This window comes from Anthonomus grandis, chromosome 10 (assembly GCF_022605725.1).
Source record: "Anthonomus grandis grandis chromosome 10, icAntGran1.3, whole genome shotgun sequence".
Lineage (NCBI taxonomy): Eukaryota > Metazoa > Arthropoda > Insecta > Coleoptera > Curculionidae > Anthonomus > Anthonomus grandis.
In genome coordinates this window covers 11,552,674-11,579,255 of record NC_065555.1, presented here as the reverse complement: position 1 = coordinate 11,579,255, position 26,582 = coordinate 11,552,674, and the positions used below count along the sequence as shown (strand labels likewise).

General features: G+C 31.4%; 2 protein-coding genes across 4 annotated transcripts in view; both read right to left on the bottom strand.

Annotated features, from left to right (window-relative positions):
* Positions 1–4,076: 4,076 nt before the first annotated feature.
* LOC126741419 (probable multidrug resistance-associated protein lethal(2)03659) lies at positions 4,077–12,523 on the bottom strand. Of its 2 annotated transcripts, XR_007662182.1 has the most exons (18): positions 12,256–12,523; positions 11,927–12,142; positions 11,672–11,876; positions 11,317–11,539; positions 9,575–9,731; positions 9,359–9,524; positions 9,138–9,299; positions 8,828–8,977; positions 8,534–8,753; positions 8,079–8,414; positions 7,202–7,379; positions 6,813–7,085; positions 6,450–6,513; positions 6,202–6,352; positions 5,870–6,100; positions 5,068–5,526; positions 4,330–4,991; positions 4,077–4,269 (listed from the first exon to the last, which is right to left on the bottom strand). XR_007662182.1 is itself a non-coding variant. In XM_050447823.1 (17 exons), exons 1-17 carry the CDS (start codon positions 12,330–12,332, stop codon positions 4,561–4,563), a joined length of 3,699 nt encoding a protein of 1,232 aa, XP_050303780.1. In that variant the 5' UTR covers positions 12,333–12,523; the 3' UTR covers positions 4,077–4,560. The 2 variants fall into 2 exon arrangements, 1 of the variants encoding a protein (XP_050303780.1); XM_050447823.1 differs by having other exon boundaries at positions 4,077–4,991.
* Positions 12,524–15,797: 3,274 nt separating this feature from the next.
* LOC126740951 (transcription factor AP-4) overlaps positions 15,798–26,582 on the bottom strand; it is a 67,297-nt gene continuing 56,512 nt past the window's right edge. For both annotated transcript variants that reach the window (XM_050447151.1, XM_050447150.1), the window contains exon 8: positions 15,798–25,430. In XM_050447151.1, the coding sequence (XP_050303108.1) occupies positions 25,422–25,430 (9 nt within the window). In that variant the 3' untranslated portion in view covers positions 15,798–25,421. The remainder of the gene's footprint in view (positions 25,431–26,582) is intronic.

Sequence of the window (26,582 nt, the reverse complement as noted above, 5' to 3'; positions counted from 1 at the left end):
AAAAAGGAATGAAGTTGGAAAACGTCACAGTTGTCAACTGTCATTGCTTGACAGGCGATTCCATAGACAGTACAATTTAGGCCTAGTCTTCATAGTGTAACAACGCAACGTAATTTCTATGACGTCCTTTTATTTTTTATTTCAATATAAGGCAGAACCAATTTACCAAAATAATATTAGGTAATACTAAATACTAGAAAATATAATGATACAAATAATACAAAAAATATATATTAAGATCAAACGTCAGAAGCGTAAATCAGAATAAATACTCATTAACAAAGCTAAAACTTCAACAAAAATAATTTAACACTACGGAAGGAACGTAAGTTAAAATATAAGATTGACAATTTTTGATCTAAATAACCCGAAGCCAGGAAAATTAAAGTCAAATATCGCATTATTGTTTTACAACACAACAGGTTATTAGCCAAGCAAAGTAGTACACTACACAGAATACAGAAATAGATCCAGAAAAAAATTAGAACAGATAAAGTAAGCAATTAAATTCTAAACTGCTAAAAGTTTAAATATACATTGTCAAAAATAAGTACTCATCCAGACATTAGTAGGGTTTCTCACTCAGAAGTTTTTATATAGTTAATTTTAAATATTTTCAAATCACAAGACAATTTGACTACGAACCAAAACGCTTTATTTTATTCTCGTCACATGTTTCGCAAATAACGGATTTTAGGGAGAAGATTAAAACTTAGTAGAGTTCTTCTCCTCCCGAAGATGTTCACATCGTTAGCGAAACATGTGTTGAGAATTAAAGAAAGAGTTTTGGTTAGTGGTAAAATTGTCTTGTGATTTAAATGGTACTAGAAGAAAATGTTGTAACACGAGAAAGCAAGCTTATATGCTTCTTTAAACTAAAGGAATTAAATAAATGTAACAGAACTCCTAGTAACATAATTTATGTTTGACTCTTCAGCCCGGATAAATGTTTGAGGATTTTCGGTTAGAGGCATCTTCAAACCAGAAAAAAGGTGTTACAGTTAGCAGCTGGAGAATGGGAATTACATATTACATACAAGTTTCTAAGTTTAAACAATATAATGCAGAATTATAATTATGTTTCTTTAATTGTCAGATTCATTGGTTTGTTGAAATGAGTTCTACTCTAATAGTAATTCATTAAGCATGCTCATACATCCACCATAAGAAGTTTTTTTTTGAATGACCTAGTATAAAACACTAATCAATTCTTTTGATCCCAGCCAATGCTCTGTAATTAAGACAATGCTGGGTTCATTGGTGGTTCAGTGTGTTCGTGCAAATTTATTGATAATTCCTATGTTTCATTACGTATAGATTGAATATTTAAAAGTAGTAAAGAAAGTTCTTTAGAGTTATAAGTTTCATTAGTGATAAAAGAAATGTCGACCCTAAGTTGAGGGCAAATTGGCATTTTCTCTATATTGGTAGGAACGTAGACTGATCTGATGTTGAAACTTTCTATCAATTTTGTTGAAGTTACAAAATGGGTTTAAGTTATTTTCTTAAGGAAACGCAAAGTCCTAGTGAGTGAAGAAAAAACCCATAGCTGATCAAATGAAAAGGTACAGGAAACCTAGGAATTTTAACCATTTTTTGACAGGAATTGCTTCCAATAGATATTTGGACAATGATATGAACCAGTATGATAAAATATTAAAGCATCCGAATGATGCAGTCTGATTTCAAGACTAGGGATATCAAACTGGATACTGGTACCATTATGGTCGACGAAAAATAAACTTTATACGCAAAGGATCTTCAGAATTTTCTCTATACAGACTCCAAGTTTTATATGATAATCATAATAAGGGGGAACGAACTTAAAAACACAGACTTAAGCAGAAAACAAACTAAAGAGCAATAAAGTAATTTGAAACAGTAAGGTTAAAAACGTTAAAAACGACTATTTTTATTATAAATCTAAGACTACTTCTGCTGATAATATCCAATATGAGCGGAAGAAAGCTTGGTATCCAAGAGAACACCTAAATTTTGAACTATACCAATTGCCTAAGTTCATTAGTACTAATTGTCTAATTGTGTATAGATGTGATATGTATATGTAACAATTTTATAAGTTCAAATAATTTTCATAATCGATTAGACATGCGTATATATCACAGTTAACGCTTTGCATATGGATTAAACTCTAAAGAGTGCCTCTCTAGTTGCGACTGAATTTATAAGACCAAATTATTTTTCGGATATCTGTTCTTCGCATTTATTATAAATACTTTTGTAGATGATTTTAAGACATAATTTTAACATATTCACACACATAGTATATTGTATGCAGTACAGGTACAAATATATTATCCAGGCACTAGATACTATTATAGGTACAATAATTAGAGTATTAGAGACTACCCATCACCATAAGCATACCGTATGTTGGCAAAAGCCTCTCGAGGAATATTGCACCATAATCAGGCTGATGATCCAATATTCCTCACACTTTCTTGCTCCAGGTTTTTTTGGTAACGCTATAAATTTTGACTGCAACGATTTTTCCGGGATATTTTTAGAGTTATAGATCTCTTTGAAGATGTCGGTAATCTATGCTATTATTTCAGAAATTCAGCCTCTGGCTCCACTGCTTTTGTGCTTTCCATTTGTTTTGTTGCTATTTCTGCCTCGTCAATTAGTATGGATCGGCCCTGTTGCTTCTTCCGACAGTGAATACGTAGCTTTCATTCTTTGATCTTCAAAAAACTTTTTTAAGTACGACTTCTACCTGTTTTTCTGATCATGATTTAAATCATAAGAAAAATCTACAGCTATAAATTGACACAAAATTAAAATCGCCCCTCCAAAGTATTCAATAATCAAGAAACTTAATATATACGTTCAATTTTGGCATATCATCTTAATTTCTGCTCTGATGACCATGGTATTGCCTGTTTTTGAAGATGGTAAGCAGTAGAGTAGGGTGGTAATTACAGCACGCTTGCGGGCCTTGCTTTGTGGTAATCTTTTTCCATAAAGATTTTAACTTGACATCTCGGTTGATAAGTCACCATTTGCAACCCGTTATCCTGTTTAAACTAAGAACTAGAAGTTAATTATGTTAAGAATATCTACACTTGGTTGTCTGCAGACACCTGGATTTTGCATTTTATTCTAGGAATTTGCTCTTTCTTCAGTGTTGTTTGCTACGGAGAATCTTGGCCTCAGATCAATGGGTTGGGTTGTATTTATGGGTTGTTCTGATTTCTCCTAAATCCCACCCGAAGGATAGTAATTCCGATTAATTTCTTTAGAAAACCGTTGTGTTTTAAGTCCCTGTTAACATTTCTAAATTAGGCATTCAAATCAGTATCGATAAAAGGCTCTTATATTAAGAGGCCCACTTTGGTAGATGTAGGATGATATTTAAAAATTCTCCTATAGGCACGTTGGTATGTAATACATTGCACATCAAATCACTGACAAATTTGTCATTGCGGCTAAAACTAAGTGCGGTCGAACCAAGCCCAGAAAGTGAGTATCTCCATTCTCTAGACCAACTGAATAATATTTAGAACAAATTTGACAAGTCTTGGAGTCTTGGAGCTTGGTAAAAGTCGTACAGCATCTGTCTCTTGTGAATTTAAGATCTATGTTATATTATACTTTTTAAGCGCTCTGTACACGTTTTCTTCATGGGCTACTGTTAGATCTTTCTTAAGATTCCTTTCATAGATTTTGAGTGATCTATGTCTTATGATCCTTGTCTGCTTGTAGAATATTGTTGCCGCAGTACCGTCCTAGATGTTTTACTAAATTTTTCTTTTTTCAACCTAAGTTGCTTAGATTGTTAAATCTACAATGGAAAAGTGCGCTCAAAGATCCATACAGATCTTGTTCCTCACATGGCATCAGCCTATGCCTGTTGCAAAAATTCGTTATGCTCTTCTCCTTTTATCAATTTAAAATATTTCATTTCAAAACAAACTCCGTGATCTTACCATCGAAAGGACCATTACCCTAAGGAATTTGATGTCAGTGGAACACTTAATTGGAGGATCGTCTTTTGATATATTTTGTAGATTATATTTGAGAAAGGACGTAGTTTTACCAGAAATACTAATCAGTTAGAGTCGAACCAACATTTATTTATACAGAGAATATGTAATATACAGTGATGAATTTTCACCCTGTTTTACAGGTCAATATTATACCACAGTATGGTGGCCTCATGGGCATAAATAGAGGCAAAACTCGATGAATCCGTATTTTTAGGATAAGATTGCCAAGGCAGTTGATATGCTATGACCAGCGCGAAACCTAGATTGGTGAATTGTTAGTAAGTTATTACTATGTATAACTATTTTTTTTACTATTTACTTGTGTATGGACTCTCCAACATTTTGGAAAGAACAGGTAATTTTCTAGACCACACTTTAACGAGTTTTTTACTCTGATAGATTTAAGTGATGTGCTGCTCAATCGAATACAATTAAAAAGATTTTCATTAACAAATCTTGGAGCCATTACTTTCAAGTTTCTTAATTACATCTCTAAACTATAAAAAAGTGCATAAATAATTCTAATAACTACTAGGTCCATAATAACATTTTAATCAATAATTTTCATCATATTATGAAAAAGACTTTCCTTATTTTCCATTAACTTCTTCGGCTCATCAAACTCCGCAATCTCGCCATTTTCCATTACAATGACTTTATTGCAGCCGAGCGCAGAATGTAACCTATGAGCTATCATTATTAAAGTACACTCGCTAAAGTATTTACTAATTAAGTTATGCACCAGCCTATCGGTTTCGTTATCCAGATTAGCTGTCGGTTCATCCATAACAACGATTTTGTTATTTCTGAGTAAAGCCCGTGCCAAGCACAAAAGTTGTTTTTGGCCAATACTCAGCTTTAAATCGTAAATATTTTCATCCAGATTTACAATTATGTATTCAAGCTGTACGTTCTTTATAACTCTCCATAGGTCTTTGTCTAGATGTGTTTCAAATGGGTCAATATTCTGACGTACAGTACCTGTAATAATTAATTCAATTAACATATTTCGTCTTAGAACTTAAGGTTATACAATTTTACCAATATTGATGCTTACCAGCAAAAATTATAGGATCCTGCGGAATGACCGATATCTTACTTCTAAGTAAACTCAGAGGCATTTTACTTATATCATATGTATCAATATAGATAGTTCCTTGATAATCATACAGTCTCAATAATGTGGACACGATAGACGACTTTCCTGCTCCAGTTCGACCCACAATTCCCACTTTTTCTCCGGCTTTAATAGTGAAACTTATTCCTTTTAAAACCTTATTGCCATCACCGTAGAGTAAATTCATATCTTTGTAAATAATTTGACCATTGATAGGCCATTTGGAACGGTTTCCTTGCCGGGATTTTTCTTCTTGAGCTATATCGGTGTATTCTACTACCCTTTCCACCGAAGTCATGCATTGTTCAATTAATGCCCACGCTCTGATTATCCATTGTAAGTTAGATGACATTGTTATAATTTGCGTCAGTGCTAAGCCAACATTTCCTACTGTAGTTTCTGTAATAGAAAAACAAGAATAGTATATAATAATATATATAAGGTAAAATAAAAAACATTAGAAATGATTCCTAATAAAATGATTCATTCCTAAAAATTATTCGTTAATTGTATTTAAAGTTAAATTTCCATTCAGGCAGGACGGATAGGCAGATCTCAAAGATCAATGAAACTAAAATAAACTATAAAAAAGACTAAGATTGGAGGCGACTTATTGGAAGTGAAAAGTTGAACACAGAAGAACTAAAGAAGTCTATTTGTTACTATATTATAATTGATTTTGGGGTCTTTCTAGACAATCTAGACTATAGCACAATCCTAATGTAGTTATTAAATCATTTACCTGGGTTGATAAACAAAAAAGTTAGCACGACTATGCTGATAAATACTGAACAGGTTAAATTGAGAGCGTAACCGAATGCTAAAGCGGTCGTAGTTTCCATGTAACCAACTGAAATAGCTAAATCTTGATGTTTATCAAATTCGTCTTTAAGTAAATCTTGGGCTTTAAATGCCCGGATGGTAGATAATCCTTCTACGGTGGCATTAAGATGGCCAATATATGGACTCCGAGCTAAAAAAGAAACAAAAGTTCAGCCAGAAAATATGTTTTTTTAGCAAAAGAGGAGTTTCTTAAATATGGAGTTAACTATTAGATTTAAATATGATTATTACTTATTGCTTCCAGTCTTTTAAGAGCTCTGGCTGTAGGAATATAGAACATCCTTAAAAGTCCTAGAGTGGTAAAAAACAGCAAAGATATGGCCAAGAATATCACATTAACTGACACTAATAATATTAGAGTACCGGCAACAGCAAATGCAGCCTAAAATTTCACAAAAAAAATATTTTCCAAAAATCTTGTTAAATAAATGGTACTTTATCAATAAATAATTTTATCTGCGAAGAAAAATTACACTTACAATAATAACATCTTGGAAGTGAAAGGGAAAAACTTCGTCTACTTGGTCCAAATCGTACGAAAACCTAAAAAGTGACTCTTTTTTTCAAATTGATTCACAAAAATATTCATTGGGTACTTTATTTTACGTTAATATACACGACTGGTCAATTTCTTTCTTGCGTGCCCAAATAATGCCAATACGAAAAAGCTTAACCGAATCTCCACTTGCGCAGGCCGCTGAGAAGGAAATTCTACATGTGTTAGTAGAGAGAAAATAGGAAAACGCTCGTTTTCTTCTTTTTAACGTGTGACTAAGCATTGTCATTGCAAGTTAATACTTTGATTCCCGCACCCAAGACTTGAGTTGGTCAGACCTGTATACCTGTTTAAAATGTTTCCAATGAAATGACTATCCAAAAAGGTCATGAGGCAGTGAATAACGCTACTCGACATCAATTTGTGTAGCTTTATGGATGCTCTTCTGCAGTAAAGCAAGAATCCGTATGATTTTAGCAAGTCTATTATCGTTGATACGATGATCAATATAATGTACAAATCAAAAGTATTATCTCTTTGGAAACTTAGTTCTTCTGTTTGGGTTATGGTTGATTTGTTGCTAAACGTTGTGTTTAATAAAACTTGTTGATAATCGACCCTAAAAAAAATAATTTTTTGGAGGTATTAACTATATTTAATTACAAGAAAAGTGATGTAAAATAATTCAAAATGATCTTGTATCCCTTATTGCTTGTCTTTAAAATATTTACTCACCATTTTGAAAGTAACTTATCAGCACTACTCTCTGCGAGTTGGGCTCCAAAAAACACCGCAAGAAGAATTATAAAAGTGAAGATACCACCGCCATATTTGATGTATTTGTAGTAGTTTTTAGATTCTACAGAGCCAATTTGTTTGTCTTCATGGTATATATTTGTATGTGGCATAATATCTGCAAATCCAAATGTATGTAAGCTATTATTAAAATCCTACATAAAGTTTCTTCAGAAGGAAGATGAAATTGGGGTATCTACTAAAGCCGGGGTCTTAAATATTATTGAGGTTTAATAATGTCAAATACACACAAGGAATAAACTGCTTGAATTTACAATTATTTAAAATTTTGTCAAAAATAAAATGAACCGGTTATTAGATATCTTTTACCAGATATATACGGTTGAAAACTGACAAAATGTTATATTTTAGAATTCGCCTTTAAATTCGAATTGTCAATGCTTCAGAAAGACGAACGAGATAGCCTTCGGGCTTTTAATTCTATCCGAAAATATAAGGGAAGAACCATATGTAGCAGTGATGTACAAAAATTTGATTTTTAAACCAATAGTGAAATTTGGGAACCATTTTATCTTCCTGATACCAACAAAGTGGCTCGAGAATGTCCTGAAACGAAAGATTCTTATACAGTTCTAAATTGACCCGTATATTTAGCAGATTCGCCATTCTTTGATTTAATCTCTTCTTTATGGAATCAGATCAAAATGAGGTTAAGAGCTCGCCAGGATATTCATGAAAACACTATGATTTGTTTTTAATAGTTTAAATTACTACAAAATTTAGGGTCATTCCATATAAGTTTGGTTGTATGTACTATGAATTAAAGAGAATGTTTCTATTTTAATTACACACTTACCAAAATTAACTAAATTTTCATCTTTAATATCTTCTTCAAAGGGTGTCACACTTTCAATGTGATCAACATCATCAGATTTAGACACCAACTTTATCCCTCCTCGTTTCATTACAATTACTTCGCTGGCATACTTGAAGTGTTTGGAATTTTGGGTAACCAGTATGACAATTTTTCGTTTAAGGAATCTTCTAAAGCATTTTAAAAATATTTCGCTTTGGACCTTTACATCCAGACAGGTCAACGGATCATCCAAAAGATAAATATCGCTCGATTTGTAAATGGCTCTTGCTAGGTTTATCCTAGCTTGTTGACCTTTGCTCAAATTCATTCCTCCATCTAAAAGACATTCGTTTAGTACATAAATGCAGGTAATTCAGTTTCTTACACTATTTAAGATTAGGTTAAAGGTTTCTTTAGTCCCGATAAACCTTTACTTGCATTAACTTTTCATTTACCTATGATTATTGAATTGTCCCCATTAGGTAGCAATTTAATATCGTGTTGTAAGCAGCATACCTCTAGGACTTCTTCGTATCTATCACTATCAAACTTTTGACCAAACAAAATATTTTGTCGAATGGTAGCTGGAAATATCCAGGGATCTTGAGATGCATACGATATGTCTCCTATTATGTTAGCTGTTCCAGAATTTACGCGATATTCGCCTAGAATTACCTAAAATAAATATTAGATTGTATTAAATACTAATGTAAGAAATTTCAACAGTCAATATTTAAATTGTTTCTTACTTTAAGTACAGAAGATTTTCCACATCCCAGGGGGCCAGTTAAAATGTATAAGCCTGGACTATTTATTGATATGGTTAAACAATCCAAAATCCGTTCTTCAGAAAAAGAAACAGAGATATTGTCGAGCTCAATTTTTGGCGTTTCTTGGTTCTAAAAGTAAAATACAGGTCTTTAGTAAAAGGTCTTATTACTCAATCTACCTCAGTTCATTAAAAGAAGGAGAGAGGTGTTTGGTGAACTTATTCATGTAATTTAATTAATATATTTAAAAAAATTACAACTATAATAAATAGTATTATTATTGTTTTACCATATGATTTTCTTGATCAACTGCTACATAACGTTCAACCAGTAAGTTACTTGATTTTTCTTGAATATCTAAAACTCGTCCTATTCGTACAACAGATGCATAAAACTCAGCAGTAAGTGCCAAACCTGCGGAAATATATGATCCAATTATACCAGAGTACTCCTAAAAATAAAAAAAAGTATTACAGCAGTTGTATTTTTGCTTCCGAAAAATTGACTTACCTGAAATAAACTCATTAAATAATAAAGTAATTCCGTATTTATCGAGTAATCCAACGACAGATACATCAACAAGAAAAGTGGAAACAGAAGCTTTCCAATTAATGTCCCAAATGCTATGATAAAACTACCCAAATACCAGGTTTTTAGGTTTGCTTTTGTTTCTTTCCTAAAAAGTAATAATTACATATTTTGAGATATTTAGAAATAAAAACGTACTTTCGTGCTTCACAAAGCCTTTTATGAAAAAAAGTTTCCCACGTATACATTTTTATTATTTTCAATATGGTTAATATTTCCCTTGTGAAGTGTAAACGCATATCAGTCAATTTTCCAACTTGAAGTCTTAACTTCAAGACTATTGAGCTTAAGATAGCTGTAAACAAAAACATGTTGTGAATTATATCACCTAGGTATATTTAAAAAGCAATCCAAGTTGTTAATAATAACTATAATATTGGCGACCATGACTATCTTACTGACTGCGCCAGATATGTTAAATATTGAAAAATATTGAATTCTAGACTAGCAATCGAATTGAGAAAGTATATCGTTTAAGGGATATGATACTTTAGTTCTGCGTAGGAACTCTCCAAAGCTGGCATCATCTTTAGTTGCCTGTCCTTTTTCCTTTTGGCAATTTCATAAACTTTGTCAAGTTGAAATTGAATCATTAAGGCCATATTCATTATTCTTGTCTTCATTCTCATACTCGTCGTTTTTTGCTCAATCAAACAAGGTGACAAATAGAGGTTTTAGTTGTAATAAAATAGCCCTTGTATAAAATAAACTTGGACAGATGTTCTTCGATTGATTATCCCAAGTAGTTCACCTAAACTCTTGGTTTAAATTTAATTTTAAGTCGGCTTGAGGAACATAAAATCTATTAAAAACTTTGCCAAAACATTATAACTAGAAAAAGAAAATACTTATTCCTACCAGTCTTGAAAACTCTTTATTCGAATCTTCTGTTATCCTTCACTACCGGCTAATACCATAATTCCGTCTTTGCAATATTGTTCAATAGATAGAAACTCTGGCGAATTTTATCAAAACGCTTATTATATCATTCGAGAAATCTTCGTCTTTGACGAACCATCTGAAGATATACTTAGGTTAATTGGAAAAGAGTATTTAGGTGTTATTGTAATTTTCTATATAATAAAATATATGAAACAGAAATAATGGCTTCTATCACCATTTGCCAAAATTCCTGAAAAACAGAAAACCAAAAAATGCGGAAAATACCGTACTATAAGCCCAATAAATGTGGCACTATAGAAGCTTTGTTTGCCTACAATATATTGACGCAGAGGTCTATTGATATCAACCAAAATATATACGCCTGTTTTATTGACAATAATAAAGCGACTAATAGAAGCATTAGAAGGTCGTGGTGATCAAGCGACGAATCGAAAATTGCTATTTGCGTACTGGAGTTGATACAGTAATTCTCACTGAAAATATACAAGACTATCAGAATATCTTGAATAATTATGTGATCACACTAGTCAAGGATCTGATCTGAGAAGTTTAAGTTATCAATGTTGCTGAAAAGGCTGGAGGAAGTCGAGAGGTGATGACTACCTAGGCACAAATGTCAACTGTTCTATTTGCATTAAGAAAGATGGTGCATCTTTCGTGAAGCTGTTCTATAGTTGAGAGCTGAGCATGGACTGAAGAATGGAGTAGAGATCCTTGACGAAGTGAAATCTGCAATTTTAACCAGATTATGAGAAATCCAAAATATGATCATCTACTCATAAACCAAGAGAAATTTGTAGGAAGAAGATTTATTAGAAGTAGAGGTATATCTAGGCGTCGATATTTAAGGAAATGGTTTAGCAGTTTGCTGACCTGCGAAATAGATAGATACAGTGTTATGCTCCTATGTTCAATTCCATAAATTGACGAATAGATGAAGTAAACATAATAAATTTTTTAATTAAGAAAATGTTTACCTTGAAATATAATAATTACAAGAATGAATCCTATAGGTATAATCGATATCGGACCAATCTTTACATACAATAAATAGGTCAAAAAAATCAGTTTTATAATTCCCACATAAAGATCGCTTAAAGGCCACATGGCTGTCTGAATAGTCCTGATGTCTTTTGTCAGTACTGTAACCACACTCCCCATTGATCCTCTAGTTTGTTCTGGTCGAAGGGAGATAACTTTCTGTAACAATAATAACATATTAATTAGAATGGGTAATCTAAATATACACAAAGGGCAAGACAACCAGGGGAAAAGAACAAAACATATTCAATGGATCACAACAATAGCAAAGCAATCTATATTATGTCTTACCCTATAAATTAGAGAAGATAGAGAAGCTCTAATCTGGATTCCAAGGGTGCATTCCAACATAAAATAATTAAATATCCATAGATTCCTAAACACAGACAGAAATATAACAATTCCTCCGTAATAGTAGGCGTCTGATCTTGAAATTTTCGTTTGATTTGTTTGGAAATATGAAATAAAATGACTGATTGCATAAGGGTGTATTGTACTGAAAATGACGTTTGTAAATGTGTTATTTATGTAAAATTAAGTTATTACCTGCTTAGCAAGTGCCATGTTAAATGTATAGTGCTGTATAAAAAATATTTTCGTCCAAATGATCTCAAAAGTAATTTCAGTACAGTAGAGCAATAAGTCCAGTCGCTAGAAATTTTATCACCGCATCTTTTAGAGCTACAAAATTTGGGCACCTCGTAAATGTCACTTTCTTGTAAGTTGCCTCTAAAACCCTTCCTGAAGAGAGAGATTGTATAACTGAAAAAACAAAATAATTTTGGGATTGAAGGAAACTGAAATAAATTCGGTACTGAGATCTGAGAAAAAACTGAAATACTCTAAAGACCTTACCAAAGCATTTAAAGACTTACCCAAATGTCAAAAAAGAAAATAAATTTGATGTTTGCCGGGGATTTTTTCTCCTAACTTGTTCATATCCAGAATACATTGGAAAATCTTTTTGAGCACGTACTAAATTTAAAATGTGACAAAGGTAAAATGTGGTATAACGGTGATTTACCGTATTTTTTGCAAGAACAATACTTCAGTATGCATCTTATCTCTATGTAAATGATCCTTAGCAAACAAATATTTGCAAAGACTTACGGAGAACGTTTGTTGCGCACTTTTTTTCATATGAAAACACTCGACTATTTTCAGTTAAGAACATCTATAAAAATTAAGAATGACGCGTTCTTAACCGTTAATGATATGGTCAATTTTCAAATTAAATAAGGATGTCGTTTAAGTGGCCTTATTATTACACTTTAACATTTTAAATATGCACTGAGCTCTTTTGTATTTAGCGTTTCATGTAGAAATTTACACATGAAATAGTAAATCTAAATATTTTGAAACAACTGTTTTTACGTATTAAATTTCATTTTGTGAAGATTTATCCACAGTGAATGCTCTACTAAGTTTTCTTTTTAAAATTTTAAGAGAAACCTATTGAGAGATCTAGAGGCAATTTTTTACCTTTAAAAGGCCTTACCCTTATTACCTTTTGATACTATTAACCACTCAATTGTACGATTTATCGATCGAAGTAGAGTTTTCTATTAAAATTGTTATATTTTAGTGTTCGTCCTTGCTTAGAAAATTACCTTCGATGATTCCTTAGAAAAATACGATTCGATGTGCGGTGCATTATACAGTATTATAGAATACAGTTCATGTATTGAAAGAGTTCAAAATAAGATTTTAAAATATATCACGTAAAAATATTAGTTCATTTTTAAGTATCCCACAGAAAGCATGGATATCTTATATTTTTATATAAATGAATCAATGTTTTCATATCCTCACTTCGTTTTTAAAGACTAGACTAATATCCAGAATGCAAAAAACATAGGTATATATAATTTCATGAATAATACTTATTTTTTTATATAAGTGTTAATAATTGTAAAAATAGTGTCTCCTTAGAATAAATGAATTAATAAGGTATGCTATTAAGAGATAACAAACTATTTATCGTAAATGGTACAAGAAAACACGGAAACTATGGTGTTCTCTTATGACTATAGATAACTTCAAGGTATACATAGGAAAATTATACTAAAAATATGAAATGTAGCAAATTTTTCAGTTCAGAATAATTACACCTATAATACATCCTGCAATAAGACGAGGATTTAGAAAATATCCAGTAACGCAAACCTCCTATATTAAAATAAGAAGTAGAAGCTTCTCTGGGTAAACATAATTAACAGTCACAAATCTCCTAGATCTGACATCGTCGCTGAAGAGATCAGATGTATGTATATCATCAAAGCCTATACGACAAGAACAGAGCATACCTACAAATAGATCAACAGATTTCAGTGTTGAAAAAGGCCTCATTATCTCCCTAATGCTCTTAGTATCAAGCAGCTATAGTAGAAGCTGCTAGTTTGTAAAAGACTAAACATGACCAAATGCTGTCTGTTGATTGTGGAAAGACTTTAGATAATCCCAATATGCCACTTCGACTTATCCTTTATGAAGATGAGACTTCTTAAAACATTGCAACCTATAGCCAGAATCTTGGACGTTAAACTCTTGAGAATCCCTTGAACAGCTCATAGAACAAACATATCCATACATTGAATTAAATATTTGAGATCATGAAAAGCCAAGAATCCAGAGGCGCATACTTAAATATTTCGGTCACGAGATACGAAAGGAAAAGATGGAGAAAAATGTGATCGAAGGGAAAGTGGACGGCAAAAGAACGAGAGACAGATCTTCTACAAGATTCATAGAGCAAATTAACGACCTTACAAATATATCAATGGCAGTAGAAATGAGAACCATAGAGGATAGAGAAATATGGCGAAGGCTTGTAGCATGAATAGTAGCGAGGCTCAAAATCGAGCAACGACTGGACAGAGAATAATAAAGTTTAATTCCAGGCACCCTGTATACCGCCCATTTGACACTGACCCCAATATCCTTTTAACTTTTTTGTTTAGTTTTTACCTTGTTTTATGAAAATAGATTCTAAAAAGAAAATCTACTATAAGGTGTGACAGTAGACACCACAAAATACAAGTTGTCTCAGAGAGTAACATTAGCTTTATAAACTTTATTTAAAACATATAAAATACATTTAGTGGAAATTCAAGATGTCGCCCATTTCGCCGCTGCCACCCTTCCAAGCGATGCCTTAGAATTGCCATTACATTTGTGCATGATTTAGGAGTAATGGCTTCAATTTCTTGCTGAATACGATTTTTAAGCTGAATCAAATTTGTTGGAGCGTGATTATAAACTCGGCTCTTTAGATAGCCCCACAAAAAAAAATCGTTTGGAGCAAAGTCAGGAGTTCTTGGGGGCCAGTTTATACCGATTCTTTTTGATATTATTTTATTTGGGAACAGTGCTCTTACAGATTCAATTGCGGTATTTGATGTATGGTAGGTACATAGGTAGGTAGGTAGTTTCACAAGCCCGGTCTTGCTGAAACTACCTACTACATGAATCATTGCGGCATACCTGATAGAATTGACCGTTACTGTTTGTCCGTTTTTATCTTCAAAATGTGTTATTATGTAAAATTGTAAATGTGTTATTATGTAAGGAATGCAAATAAATTATTATGCATTCTTACATACGCCTATCATGCTTCTGGAAACAATTGCTGCCCAAACAGTAACTTTAGGGCTATGTAATGGAGATTGATGTTTTTCTCGAGGATTTTCGTCCGGCCCATAACGACTATTTGGCTTATTGACGTACCCGTGCAAATGAAAATATGTTAAATATGCCTCATCCAAGCAGAAAACTTTTGTCAAAGTTACCAAATCCTTCTAACGTTTAGTAGACAAACCAATCAATCGTCATAATCTGTTTCCTTTAATTCTTGCACGATCTGAATTTTAAAAGGATGTAGATTGATGTCTTTCTTTAAGATGCGAAAACCACTTGATTTATGTTACTGGAGAACCGCAGCATGTTTTCGCACTGATCTGTGTGGATATTGGGCAACTGCATCACGAACACGGTCAATATTTTGATTAGTGCGCATAGTTCGCAGGAGTCTAGGAGGGTAACTATTTTCAGTCGAACCCCTTTCTTCAAATTTATTTATCCAAGATTTGATGAGATTGGTACTAGGTGCTTCAGTGACATTGTGAAGACCTTAACGAGGGCGAAACCGACTCCGAACTGCAAAATACGAATCATTTGATTCAAAAAACTGCGGACACAAAACTTACGTTGATTGTCGAGCATCAAACCGCTTCATTATTGCATCTGTCAATTCTGACAGTAAATTTCCAAGGATTGATTTATCCAGTACGAAAAATTAGGCAATTTGACATGAACAGGCTTCAAAGTTATTATAAATAAAATAGTGCAAAACTCTCTAAGACATCTTGTATTTGATAACTTTCGATCCTGAAAATGGTTTAAGGAAAAAAAACACAAGCATCATAAAGGATTTATTTTAATATTTATAATAATACAAGCAAACAAAAAAATGTTTGAAACGCACATTATAAAATGTCTAGTCTAATAATGTGCAATACACAATAATTATGAAAAATACCGAGCGTTTCAATCAGTATCCGATCTTAGAGCAAATAATGTCATGATTAAGACCAACACGTAAGGATACTAACCAAAACGATTCTTTCTTTTAAAGAGCGCCAATGGCAATGTAAAACTGGTTCAAGTAAATACATCAAAATAATTACTACGAACTAAAGTACAAAAATGAGGTCCGAACAGAATTTTCAAAAAGTTAACAAAAACGATTTTCGAAATTTCTTAAGTTTAAGAATTTAATATCATCCCGATAGTTTTTATTTAATGAAAATATTACTCCTTCATGGGATTATATGGTTGCTTATACGGCTAAAATTTAAATTTTATATTGCTGGGCTCTGGGCAACGCCTCCATAATTCAAAAATCTACATCTTATTAAAAAATTATTATTCGTCTTTTAATACTATATATTTATATTAGGAACATTATTTTTGTACCAGGTATATAAAAATTAAATTTGGCTGTATACAGAGTGTAACTGGTTACATTAAATATTTGGTCAAACCCTGTATAAATAAAGAAATTATATCGGTAAGATGTAGAGATGAGAAAAACGTTACTCAGGCAGAAGTAGAGCGAATTTTACAATAGTAATTTATTATAGTAACGGTATGATAAAATAGTGGCAGCACATCGACTAAAGAGTAGTATAAAAATAAACATTTCAAAATAAAACATAAGAGATTTCTAAAATAATTTTCTAGCCAACTTTTAACAATACAATTGCTTATAATGGTAATTAAATTTGCATTTTTGTTCAATTAGTTTAAGGATATAGTATCAAAATCACTGGGAGGATATAAGCACTTTTGTTTAGTTTTTTTTTAACTTTAATCTTAGGTATAACCCAAATCTCTCAAAATATTAATAATTTATCGACAATCTACTGATGAAATTAGTGCCAAGAATGTCAAAAACATATAAAATTACCGTTTTTTGAACTGCCGTACAACGTGAAAACTTTATGGATTTAACGAATTTTAAAAAAATATACAGGATGTTTATTAAACATGACAAAAAATTAAGGGAGTGTTCTTTGTGTTGAAATAAGAAAAGGGTTCCTACAAATACAGACTAAATAGCTTTCTTTTAAGTAACTTTTCACATACATATGTATGTATCTACAGGTCAATGGTTACTTATCATAAAACACCTATTGAAAAATTGTACTGTTTAGGTTATAAGACATATCATAAATTGACTAATACCCAGAAACATACGGGTCATAAATCCTTGAATGAAATTTGTTTGCATATTTTTTAGTTATAAATAAAACATTTTTGCTTTAAGCTTTGCATACCCTATATTATGGAAATGAAGCAATTACGGTCATATGTTTATGGGAACGTTTTAACCAAGGAACACCTCCTTAAATTGTTACCGTATGTTTAATAAATACCCTGTATAATAATAATTTTTCATGTCAGTTTTCTGACGAGCTTGTGTATCCATTTGGATTTTATATAAAAGTTTTTCATATGTCGCGTACTCTATAACGTGTACAGGGTCATTCTTTTTATTCAGGCAGCACTTGGTGGTGCTATTAATTGAAACAAAAAAAAATATAATATTAGTAGAGCATATTCTAAATCGCGAGAAGATACAATACAGGGATATCGTCAAGTTCAGGAAAAACGCATTCTCAAGCGCCAATTACAAGCCTACAAGAAAATTGCCTCGACAGAAATTGTACAAAGTTTTACTACCAATCATTTGTATTTAGATGTAATGAATAATGTTGCCAGTTATAGCACTAAAAAAGTGAAAAAACTGCGTGATTGCACGCATTGCGGCATAAAATTCAATTGTCCGCTAAAAAATTACGAGAACATTAAAAAATTTGACTAACAAATAAAATATCCCCTATAAAATTTTAGTTGGAACACGCGCAAAAGCATCTCGGGGAGAAGTTTCAAAAAACTGTGTTAAAAAATTATATCGTGGTGAATTATTAATTTTATTGGGCTAATAAATACTAACATGACATGTTCCAACAAAGATTTACCAAGTAGGTGTTTTTCTCAACTTTGGAATATCCCTGTATTAACTTTAGAACATTTAAATTTTGATTTATGAAATTCTGTACAACGAATTTGTTTTCCTCCTCGTACGGAGGGATGGATATAAGGAATGAATCTAGACATATGTTTATTATAATTACTAAAAATTTGTCAATCATCGCTGGGATTATTCCTAAGATAAAAATTCATTTAATCAATCAATTTAATCCTTCAGAGACTATTAGTTGCATTAGTTATGATACACAAAAGTATTTGTCGAAAGTCACACTTTAATGCAACGTAAAATTTCTCAAAAGTCATATTCAATACAATACACTTAGCTAAATTGAAGAGAAATGCTTCCTAAAAATAGACAGATATACAGAAATCCAATAGACGCTAACCATAATGTCTTTTCAATAACAAACCTAAGACGCAAGTCAACAGTATTTTGAGGGAAATTTACCTAGATAAATATCTGTATTAGAGCCAAAACTACTACCTAAAATCAAAAATATTTTCTTTACCGCTATGCAGACTACCCACCGGCCCCATTTACTCAATCACAACAAAATAAAAATTTCACCTAAATTTCGCCACGCTAATTTCTTCAAATGCCAATAACTTTTGCCTACAATACATACGTAATGGGGCTCGGCGAATTCCGTGTAACATATTACCTAATTTTATATCATACATTTAAAATAAAATATACTGTGACTGCATCCCTTCAATCGTATTAATCTCGCCTAGAACTAACCTATTATGACCCTTACTTATTAAAATGTATCGCAGAGATATTTCGAAAACATCAGACTTTCATTCTTGCATTGCTATCTTAACACTTTTAAAGAAATTTAAATTTATTGGAATATTGTTTTACCAAGACCAAAAAATGCAAATAAAACTGACACAAGTCTATAATTTGTGTATTCCACTTAATTCCAACTTTTGAAAAGTGTTGGATAGCACCCAGTTTTAATTAGCAACTTTCACCTGCACAAAACATATTTCATTTCTCAAATTGTCAATTGTGTGGTTAAGACTAAACATTATGATCATCTGAATCAAAAAAATTTTTGACTACACTACTACACATTTAACGAAAAACAATTTCTATATTTTCAAAACTTCATAGTTCACGTATACCATTTTTGCTTTCTAATAATTATGTACAACTGTTGGGCGATCTTTAAGTGCTAAAAACTAAAAATTGGTTGTAAAAAGATGTTTAGATAATCTAATAAAAAGTATGGAATCGGTTCAATAAAGTCAACATAAAACAGACCAATATTGCAGCTAATTATTTAAAAGATCTCCCAACCATAAATATAAATATTACAATATAACCTTACTGACAATTATTTAAATAAAATAACAAATTAAAAAAATAAACATAACTTCTACTCTGCCTTCACAAAAAAGGTTTTAATTTAGAATGAATTTTGTAATTGGTATTTTATAATCACAGACTTTGTTATTCACTATAAAGGCTGATAATTAACATCATAAACTAGATAAACTGTGTTAATTGAATTTATTATTTAGTTTAGTCAGGAATTAAGGAATAGTAGAGTTTATTTAATATAGATGAATATAGTGCCCAGTTAATAAAACTTACCATCAGGTAAATAGGGGAATTTGGGCAGCAAGAAAAGTCAAATTAGTTTGTCCAAATGTTGGATGAAGTCTTTTTTATGGCTTCTAGAAAGAAAATTAAAGGTAAAACTAGAAGAGGAAGAATTAAAGCAGATTATAAAATTACAGTGATAACACATATTCAATAATTGATTGATTGTGCAGCTTTTACTTCATAGCTTGAATATACAACTCAAATTAAAAATTTGGTAACATCTTCGAAGTCGAACTTTCAGAGAAAGTTTTTAAAATGGCTGGCTTTGGTATTAACTGTTGGCTTGATATACCATTTAGAATAAATGTGTTGTTTATCGATAAGTGTCCGTCTCATCTTTTTCAACAAAATTTAAAATTTAATCTGAAATTTATCTGATTGCATTTTCCGTTCGAATATAACCAAATTACAGGTGTCAAACAAAAAATCTAAAATGCCATAATCGCAGCAAAATTTAAAAAAAAAACGTAAAATGTATAGAAGAAAACAAAAAAATTAACATTACATTTCTAATTGTTTAAAAAAAAAGGGGCTTTGGTCAGTATTTTGATGGGAGAAAGATAATGATATTCCTTTGTTTTTCTTAGAAATTGTCTCCATGATACTTGGAAAAGGTTGAAGGTGTTACCTTTTCATGCATTTCATGCATGTGCATTATGACACTGTCACTTCAAGAGCTTCCCACAGATGAAGATATTGTTGACCTTTAAAGATCCAAGCTACAATTTGTCCAGTATAATAAAGATAAAAATACATGACATATGACGAAGTTCACATCGTCATCGAAGTGATATATAGAAGTTCCGACTGTATTAATAACTGAAGTATGTGTTTGTAACTGAAGTAAGTATTTTTAAATCCTTTACTCTAGACTCTACAAAAGACAATAAATGTAGACATTTATAAAAATTGGGACAAACTAAATTAAGTTTTCTTATATCTCGAATGTCGTATGCTTCAATTCGAATACTCATATCACTTTTGGAATAAGGCAAGTTTGAACAAATTGTAATATGTCAAAGAGATGTCTAACCGTGAAATCTAAAATATATTATTTATTAAGTTTTATATAAGAAAAAGCATCATATTTTCATGATTTCTCAATTTTGGCGCTTCAATAATTGTAGCCCAGTATCAGTATTCTGATAGGGTTTGTTGAAGTGAGTCAAAAATTAAAAAAAGAAACCGGTTTTCTTCAGAATTCACTTTCCAACTGATATTCAGCCATTCTCGGGGCACCAAACAAGAAAATTGTTTTTTGGATTAAAACTTGTCCTGAAGATTACTTCATATGAGTTGAAACATTGATTTCAATTAAAGAATATCAGTTTTATCATTTTTTTAAATCATTTTTGACCCAATCCAATAATCCATCAGAAAAGAGGACTTTAGAGTAATAATTTAAGGTTAATGTACCAGTTTTCTTCAAAAAAGGTGGAATGTATGAACTGTATTTAATAACCATCATTTTCATGAATTTCATGATCAACAAAATTATAATTGACCAGACAGAGTAAAAGTTATATGGTGTGAAACAAATACAAAAACATACTAAGACTAAACTCTGGAGATTTAAGCCCTACCTGGAAAAACCTCATTTAACCCTAGGAAGAATTATGGTATAATGTATATTTACAAAAGGAACAAAACAACTCACAAAACTTCTTAATATTAATAGTAATAATATGATAAATATATATTTTTGGCGTTTCGTAAAAAAAGAAACTTTCAATCCTTTTAAGTAACAAAATAATAAAAATAAAAAAAGTCATGTTCAACCTTGGATTATTTTGTTTTTATTTATGTACACAGTGTTACTCTAATAGCGATTACTCTATTTTAAAGTGGATTCGTGCCACTTTGAAGTTTGGAGATTCATTATTATTATTATTAGGGCAAATTGGAAATATTCCTTCATGTTTTTTATTTCATATTATTATACTTTTATTCAGCCCTTTTGATAACCTCTCAGTGATAGAATCCACATAAAAATTCAGTTCGCGCTATAAACAAACACCTTAATAACAATACGCTAATTTTTATACCTTCATATTACAAATAAACCAAGTTAATTTGGTCCTTCAGTCTTTGGCCCGTGTCATATGGAATAACCGCCCAAACATTTAAAGCCTCAAAAATAAGAGTTTTCAGTTCTTATTGCTATTATACACTAAGGCATTAGATTATCAATAAACTGTCAAATACATTTTTCGGTGGAATGTTTTAGAAAAATTAGTTTTTATGTAGAAAACTACGTTAAATACACATTTCCCGCATATTTATTAAAATTAAGTACCAACTATTTGTAATATACAAAAATACATTGATGTAGCAGCAACGTTCGGGCGGTATCCTTAACATGACGCCGAGCAGCTTGCCTACAGGACGCAATGTGATTTACTAAAACTCATTTTCGACTTACAACCTAAATTTAAAATTAAGAGTTTGGTATAAATTGAATGGCACAATATTGGAAAAACAAACAGACAGATAATACTGAGACCAAATTTATGTTTTGTACAAATTTTGTATAAAAACTGCAAGTTGTCTGTGTAACAAGCAGAAAACGAATTGTATGCTATTTAACCTTAAAAAGCACTGAAATGAAGAGGTTCTTGGGTTTTTCAGATCTATACTGCATAACTGATCTTCAATTCATTTTTTCATAATATAATATTCATTATAACAATAGAGGAGCTTTGTTTTATTTTTTGGGATTTGTAAAAAGTTTTTATAGAATACAAGTTAAAATGATGTATAAACAACATATTATGCATGAAGTCCCAGAATTACCAACTGAATTAATAACTGAAAAAATCTACAGTAACGTGAAAAATTCTCTAAAATGTTAAGAAATTTTTCATCGCTTTTATTAACTTGATAAACTATGAATGAGCTTTTCATGCAATTGAATATCTTTATATCAATAAGTAGCGTATACAAATCAATTTACAAAGTCGTTTTAATGGTTAATAGTTTTATTAACTTTAAGGAAATAAAAAGATTGAATTAAGAACCTAAATTTCAATTTAAAGCCTAAAGCAGAAATAAACAAACTTTATTCCACAATAATTCAAATTAGTCTAAAAAAGTCGTATAAAGGTAAGGAAAAAAAAACAATGACTAATAGAATTATTACTTTAGTATTTACAGTTTTTATTTATTCTTGAGAGTATATTTTTGGTTTAAAAAAAATGTTCCTTTACCTATACCCACCAATAATCAAATTAGGCAATTTTCAATTTCAATTAGGCAAATTTCAATTAGGCAAAAAGAGGCAATTTTCATAATATGCAAAAAAAGTATAATCACCTACCCTTGCATTTTCGAATGCTTGAATAATTTTTAAAAAATTCAGTTTAAATCAATAAAAGTTTCGTGGGATTATATTTTTGAGTAAATACACGGGCATTGTATAGAAGTCTTTATTGCGACCACAGAGGAAGGAAGTTATTAACTTCAATGATCTCAATTGAATTATTTCTTTGTATTTTTTTGCGATTACACATATATACAAGTTGTATTTTCATCACCTGCACAGAAAAAAAAGTTAAACAGAGTTCTTATGTATCAGAGTTACTGAGAGGTAATTATTTTCAAAAGTATATGAAACATTACCATGATTTCATAATGTTTCCTTTAAAAAATATATGAATGCTCAATATATCTCTTTTTCCCTACAGTCACCATAAAGTATAGTAATTTTCAATACAAAATGACTTGCCTCCTTCCCCCTCTACAAATCCTTGGGTTTATAGACAGGTCTGATTTTAATGTAAAGAGCTTTTGGTTGACAGGATCTATTATACTGTGGTGAAATATTTTATCTATCCACTTTTATGATGTCGTAATGTGACATTGTGTTTCTGCTTTTGCTTTGTTTTCTACCAGTACTAATGTATATTTTACATGTAGTTTACATTTGCAGTTTAGATAACAAAAAAAATGCTAAATTTTAAAACGATGTGTACGTTTTATCTAAAGATTTGGTGGGAAATGCGTGCGTATGCATGCTAATGGTCATTTTGGGGCAACGTGAGTACTAATTTATGTTTTTTTTTTCAAATTATTATAAAAAGTCTAGTCTTTCATTATGTTTGTGATCAAATTCTGTAATTTTCACCAGAAAATATTTTATTTCGTGCTTCTTAAGGCTAAATAGGCAGTGGGGGCGTAAAAAGTATAAGTTTTGACACGATGATTTTTCTACAAAAAATATCCTTTCTTCTGAGGCTAAAGCAACAGTTGGGACTTTTAAAATAGCGGATGAACCTTGAAATTAACAGACAAGCTTGGCTTGGAATACATAATTTTAAAGAAACTATTAAGTATTTCGATGGTACTAGAATATTAGTTAACTACTCGAGTTTAAAACAATAAGGCGAGAGTTGCCTATAGTTTTGGACCCGAATAGTTCTGCAATATTCTAGAATTGTTATCTATGCAGTAGACCCCGCATTCGATAAATTCATTGTTATTGTAGACCAATCAGGCTAAGTAAACCGAATACTAAACGTATACGCGTTATTATTACAATACAACTGAAAGTTAAGTCAACACGTTTAGATAAAGATGAATTGATTAAAAAGGTAGTCGGAATTACAACCAATTTTTGAGCTAATCCTAAAGCAAAGGCAGTACTTAAGTGTAACTATTTTTAAGAGGGAATTATTGCTGTTTCGTTTTTCTTCAGTACATAAGTATGGCTTATAAATACATATATACTAATAAAATTACTGTTCAATATTTTCTATCCGTTTAATCGGAAATTTTGATTAAACGAAATCACTTTGGTCCACATTATGACGGATAATCGAGGTTTGACTGTATTCGTGAAAAGATCTACCTATTCTATTTTACTGAGTTGGTATTCTTTTACTTTTTTAATATCCCCCTTCGTCCAGATCTTGATATGCAAATTAAAGATCATATGATATATGACATCCAAATATATTATATCATTGGATAAGAAACACATAATAAGCACTACTTCGTATTATCAAAATGTAAAGATAATGTCAATAAAGAAAAAACATAAAATGTACAGATGAAAAATTATGAAACAAGGAATTGTGTTTCACTTCTAACCCAAGGATAAGTATTCAGGTACCCACAGAGACAGACCACTCAAACCTAATATAAATTAATCAAAAAATAAGAAAACTGATTAAATTCATGTTTCAAATGGAAGAAATCTTTTAATTTAATCCATGCCAACCTTAATGTTAGACGCCCTTTTTATTTATTTTAAAGATCTTCTTCCGCTAATTTGAAAGTTAAAATTGATATTTGTACGCTAAAAAATAGTCTCCTTGTCGTTATTAACAGCACATACAATTTATAAAAAAATCATCGAGTAAAAACTTGAGAGCGAAGAACTTTGGACATATGCACTTTATAATATTAAAAAGAAACAGAAAGACAGAAGTAGAAAAAGAGAAACAGGATATAAAGTAAAACAAATTACGTATCAGTCTTAGCTACTACCCGTCACTGAGCGACCTGTAGGCGACGCAATGCTGGGCGCAGGCGCGACACGGTCAAACTGCGGGAACTAAAGCTGCGCGCAGAGCGGAAAGCGAATGCCGCAATGCGTTGATCGACATTTAATCAGCCGGGGGGGGTGCACGGTACAACCTTAACAATTACGTACTTAGATTTTGGGGTTGACGGTTGTCGCTGTACCTAGTTAAATTTCCTCTACGCTTACACCTCCTCACTCTCTCTCCCTCTCTCTCTTTCACTCTTTCCCCGTACTTCGTTTGTGGTTCATCCGTCGCGCTCGGCCGAAACATGGCCGCCCGTGGCGGCCGACGGTTTTCTGCCGTGGCCGAAGTGATGACGCATCTTGGCGAAGCGGATGATATTCGATCACGAGGCCTGCAAGAAAAAATTTTTATGACTTATTTTGATCTTTTTAGGGAATATAGAATTTTGACGATCCCGTGTGTGTATATATTTGAGGTTTGCTTATATGTTTTTAAGAATTTTAATTCCTTTACTGTTAATGGTAGTTTTCATAATTACCCAACTCGTTCTAGAAATGACTTGTCCATCCGTCATAGCATTATTTCTTATTTTACTTATTTCTAAAAAATGTGTATTAAGAATAGGTCCAAAATTATACAAAAAATTACAGAATGATTTACGAATGATATAAAAACACAGCCGTAGCAATAGCAAAACCGTTTCGATATTTAAAAGAAAGTTAAAGGAATTCCTAGCTATAATAAATGTTTTTATGATGTAGATAGCTATCTAGCCGATTAGGCAGTTAAGTATTATAACTTTTTTAACGATGTATTGTCACTTTACTTTTGACTATTTTAACTTTTTTTGTAATATATAGTATAGGTGGATATTTTTGAATTTTAGTTATCTAGGTAGTTAGTAATATTTTTTTTTAGGCCAAGACTATAACATGTAAAACTGTGACGAAATCCATACACTTTGTGTCTATTTGTGTTGATTTTTTGATCCAACGAAGTTTAGTGATTGGCTATTGTCTTTTTCTTTGCCTACTTTAATCAAAACGCGGATATTTACACATTAGACCGATAATTCAATGACAGTATTAATATCATATAAAAAACACAACAAGGCAAACACTTAAAACCCCTAGTGTAACAAATATTTATATTGCAAGTAGAAGAATTATGTATAATATATATGAAGAATAATGTTAGACCTACCAGCTGTGTTTACCTTAAGAAAAACACTAATTAGAGACGGAACAAATATATCTTCTAGCATATCTATGCTTTTGCTTAAAATGGGTGGTAAGTATAAAACGATTAATAAACCTCAAACAATAATGGAGCCAACGATTCTGGGAATGGCGTAATAAATATTTAACGGCTGTAAGACAATATAGGGATGAAAATCGACCAATAATAACAGCAATCGACAAAATGCCTTAACGAAACTTGGTTTGACACTCATGATGCTGCAAAAAAAGGATCAAGTGACTCCTCAAAAAAAATTTAACTCCAATGTACCTCAAATAAAGGGAAGAGGATAACAATGATACAT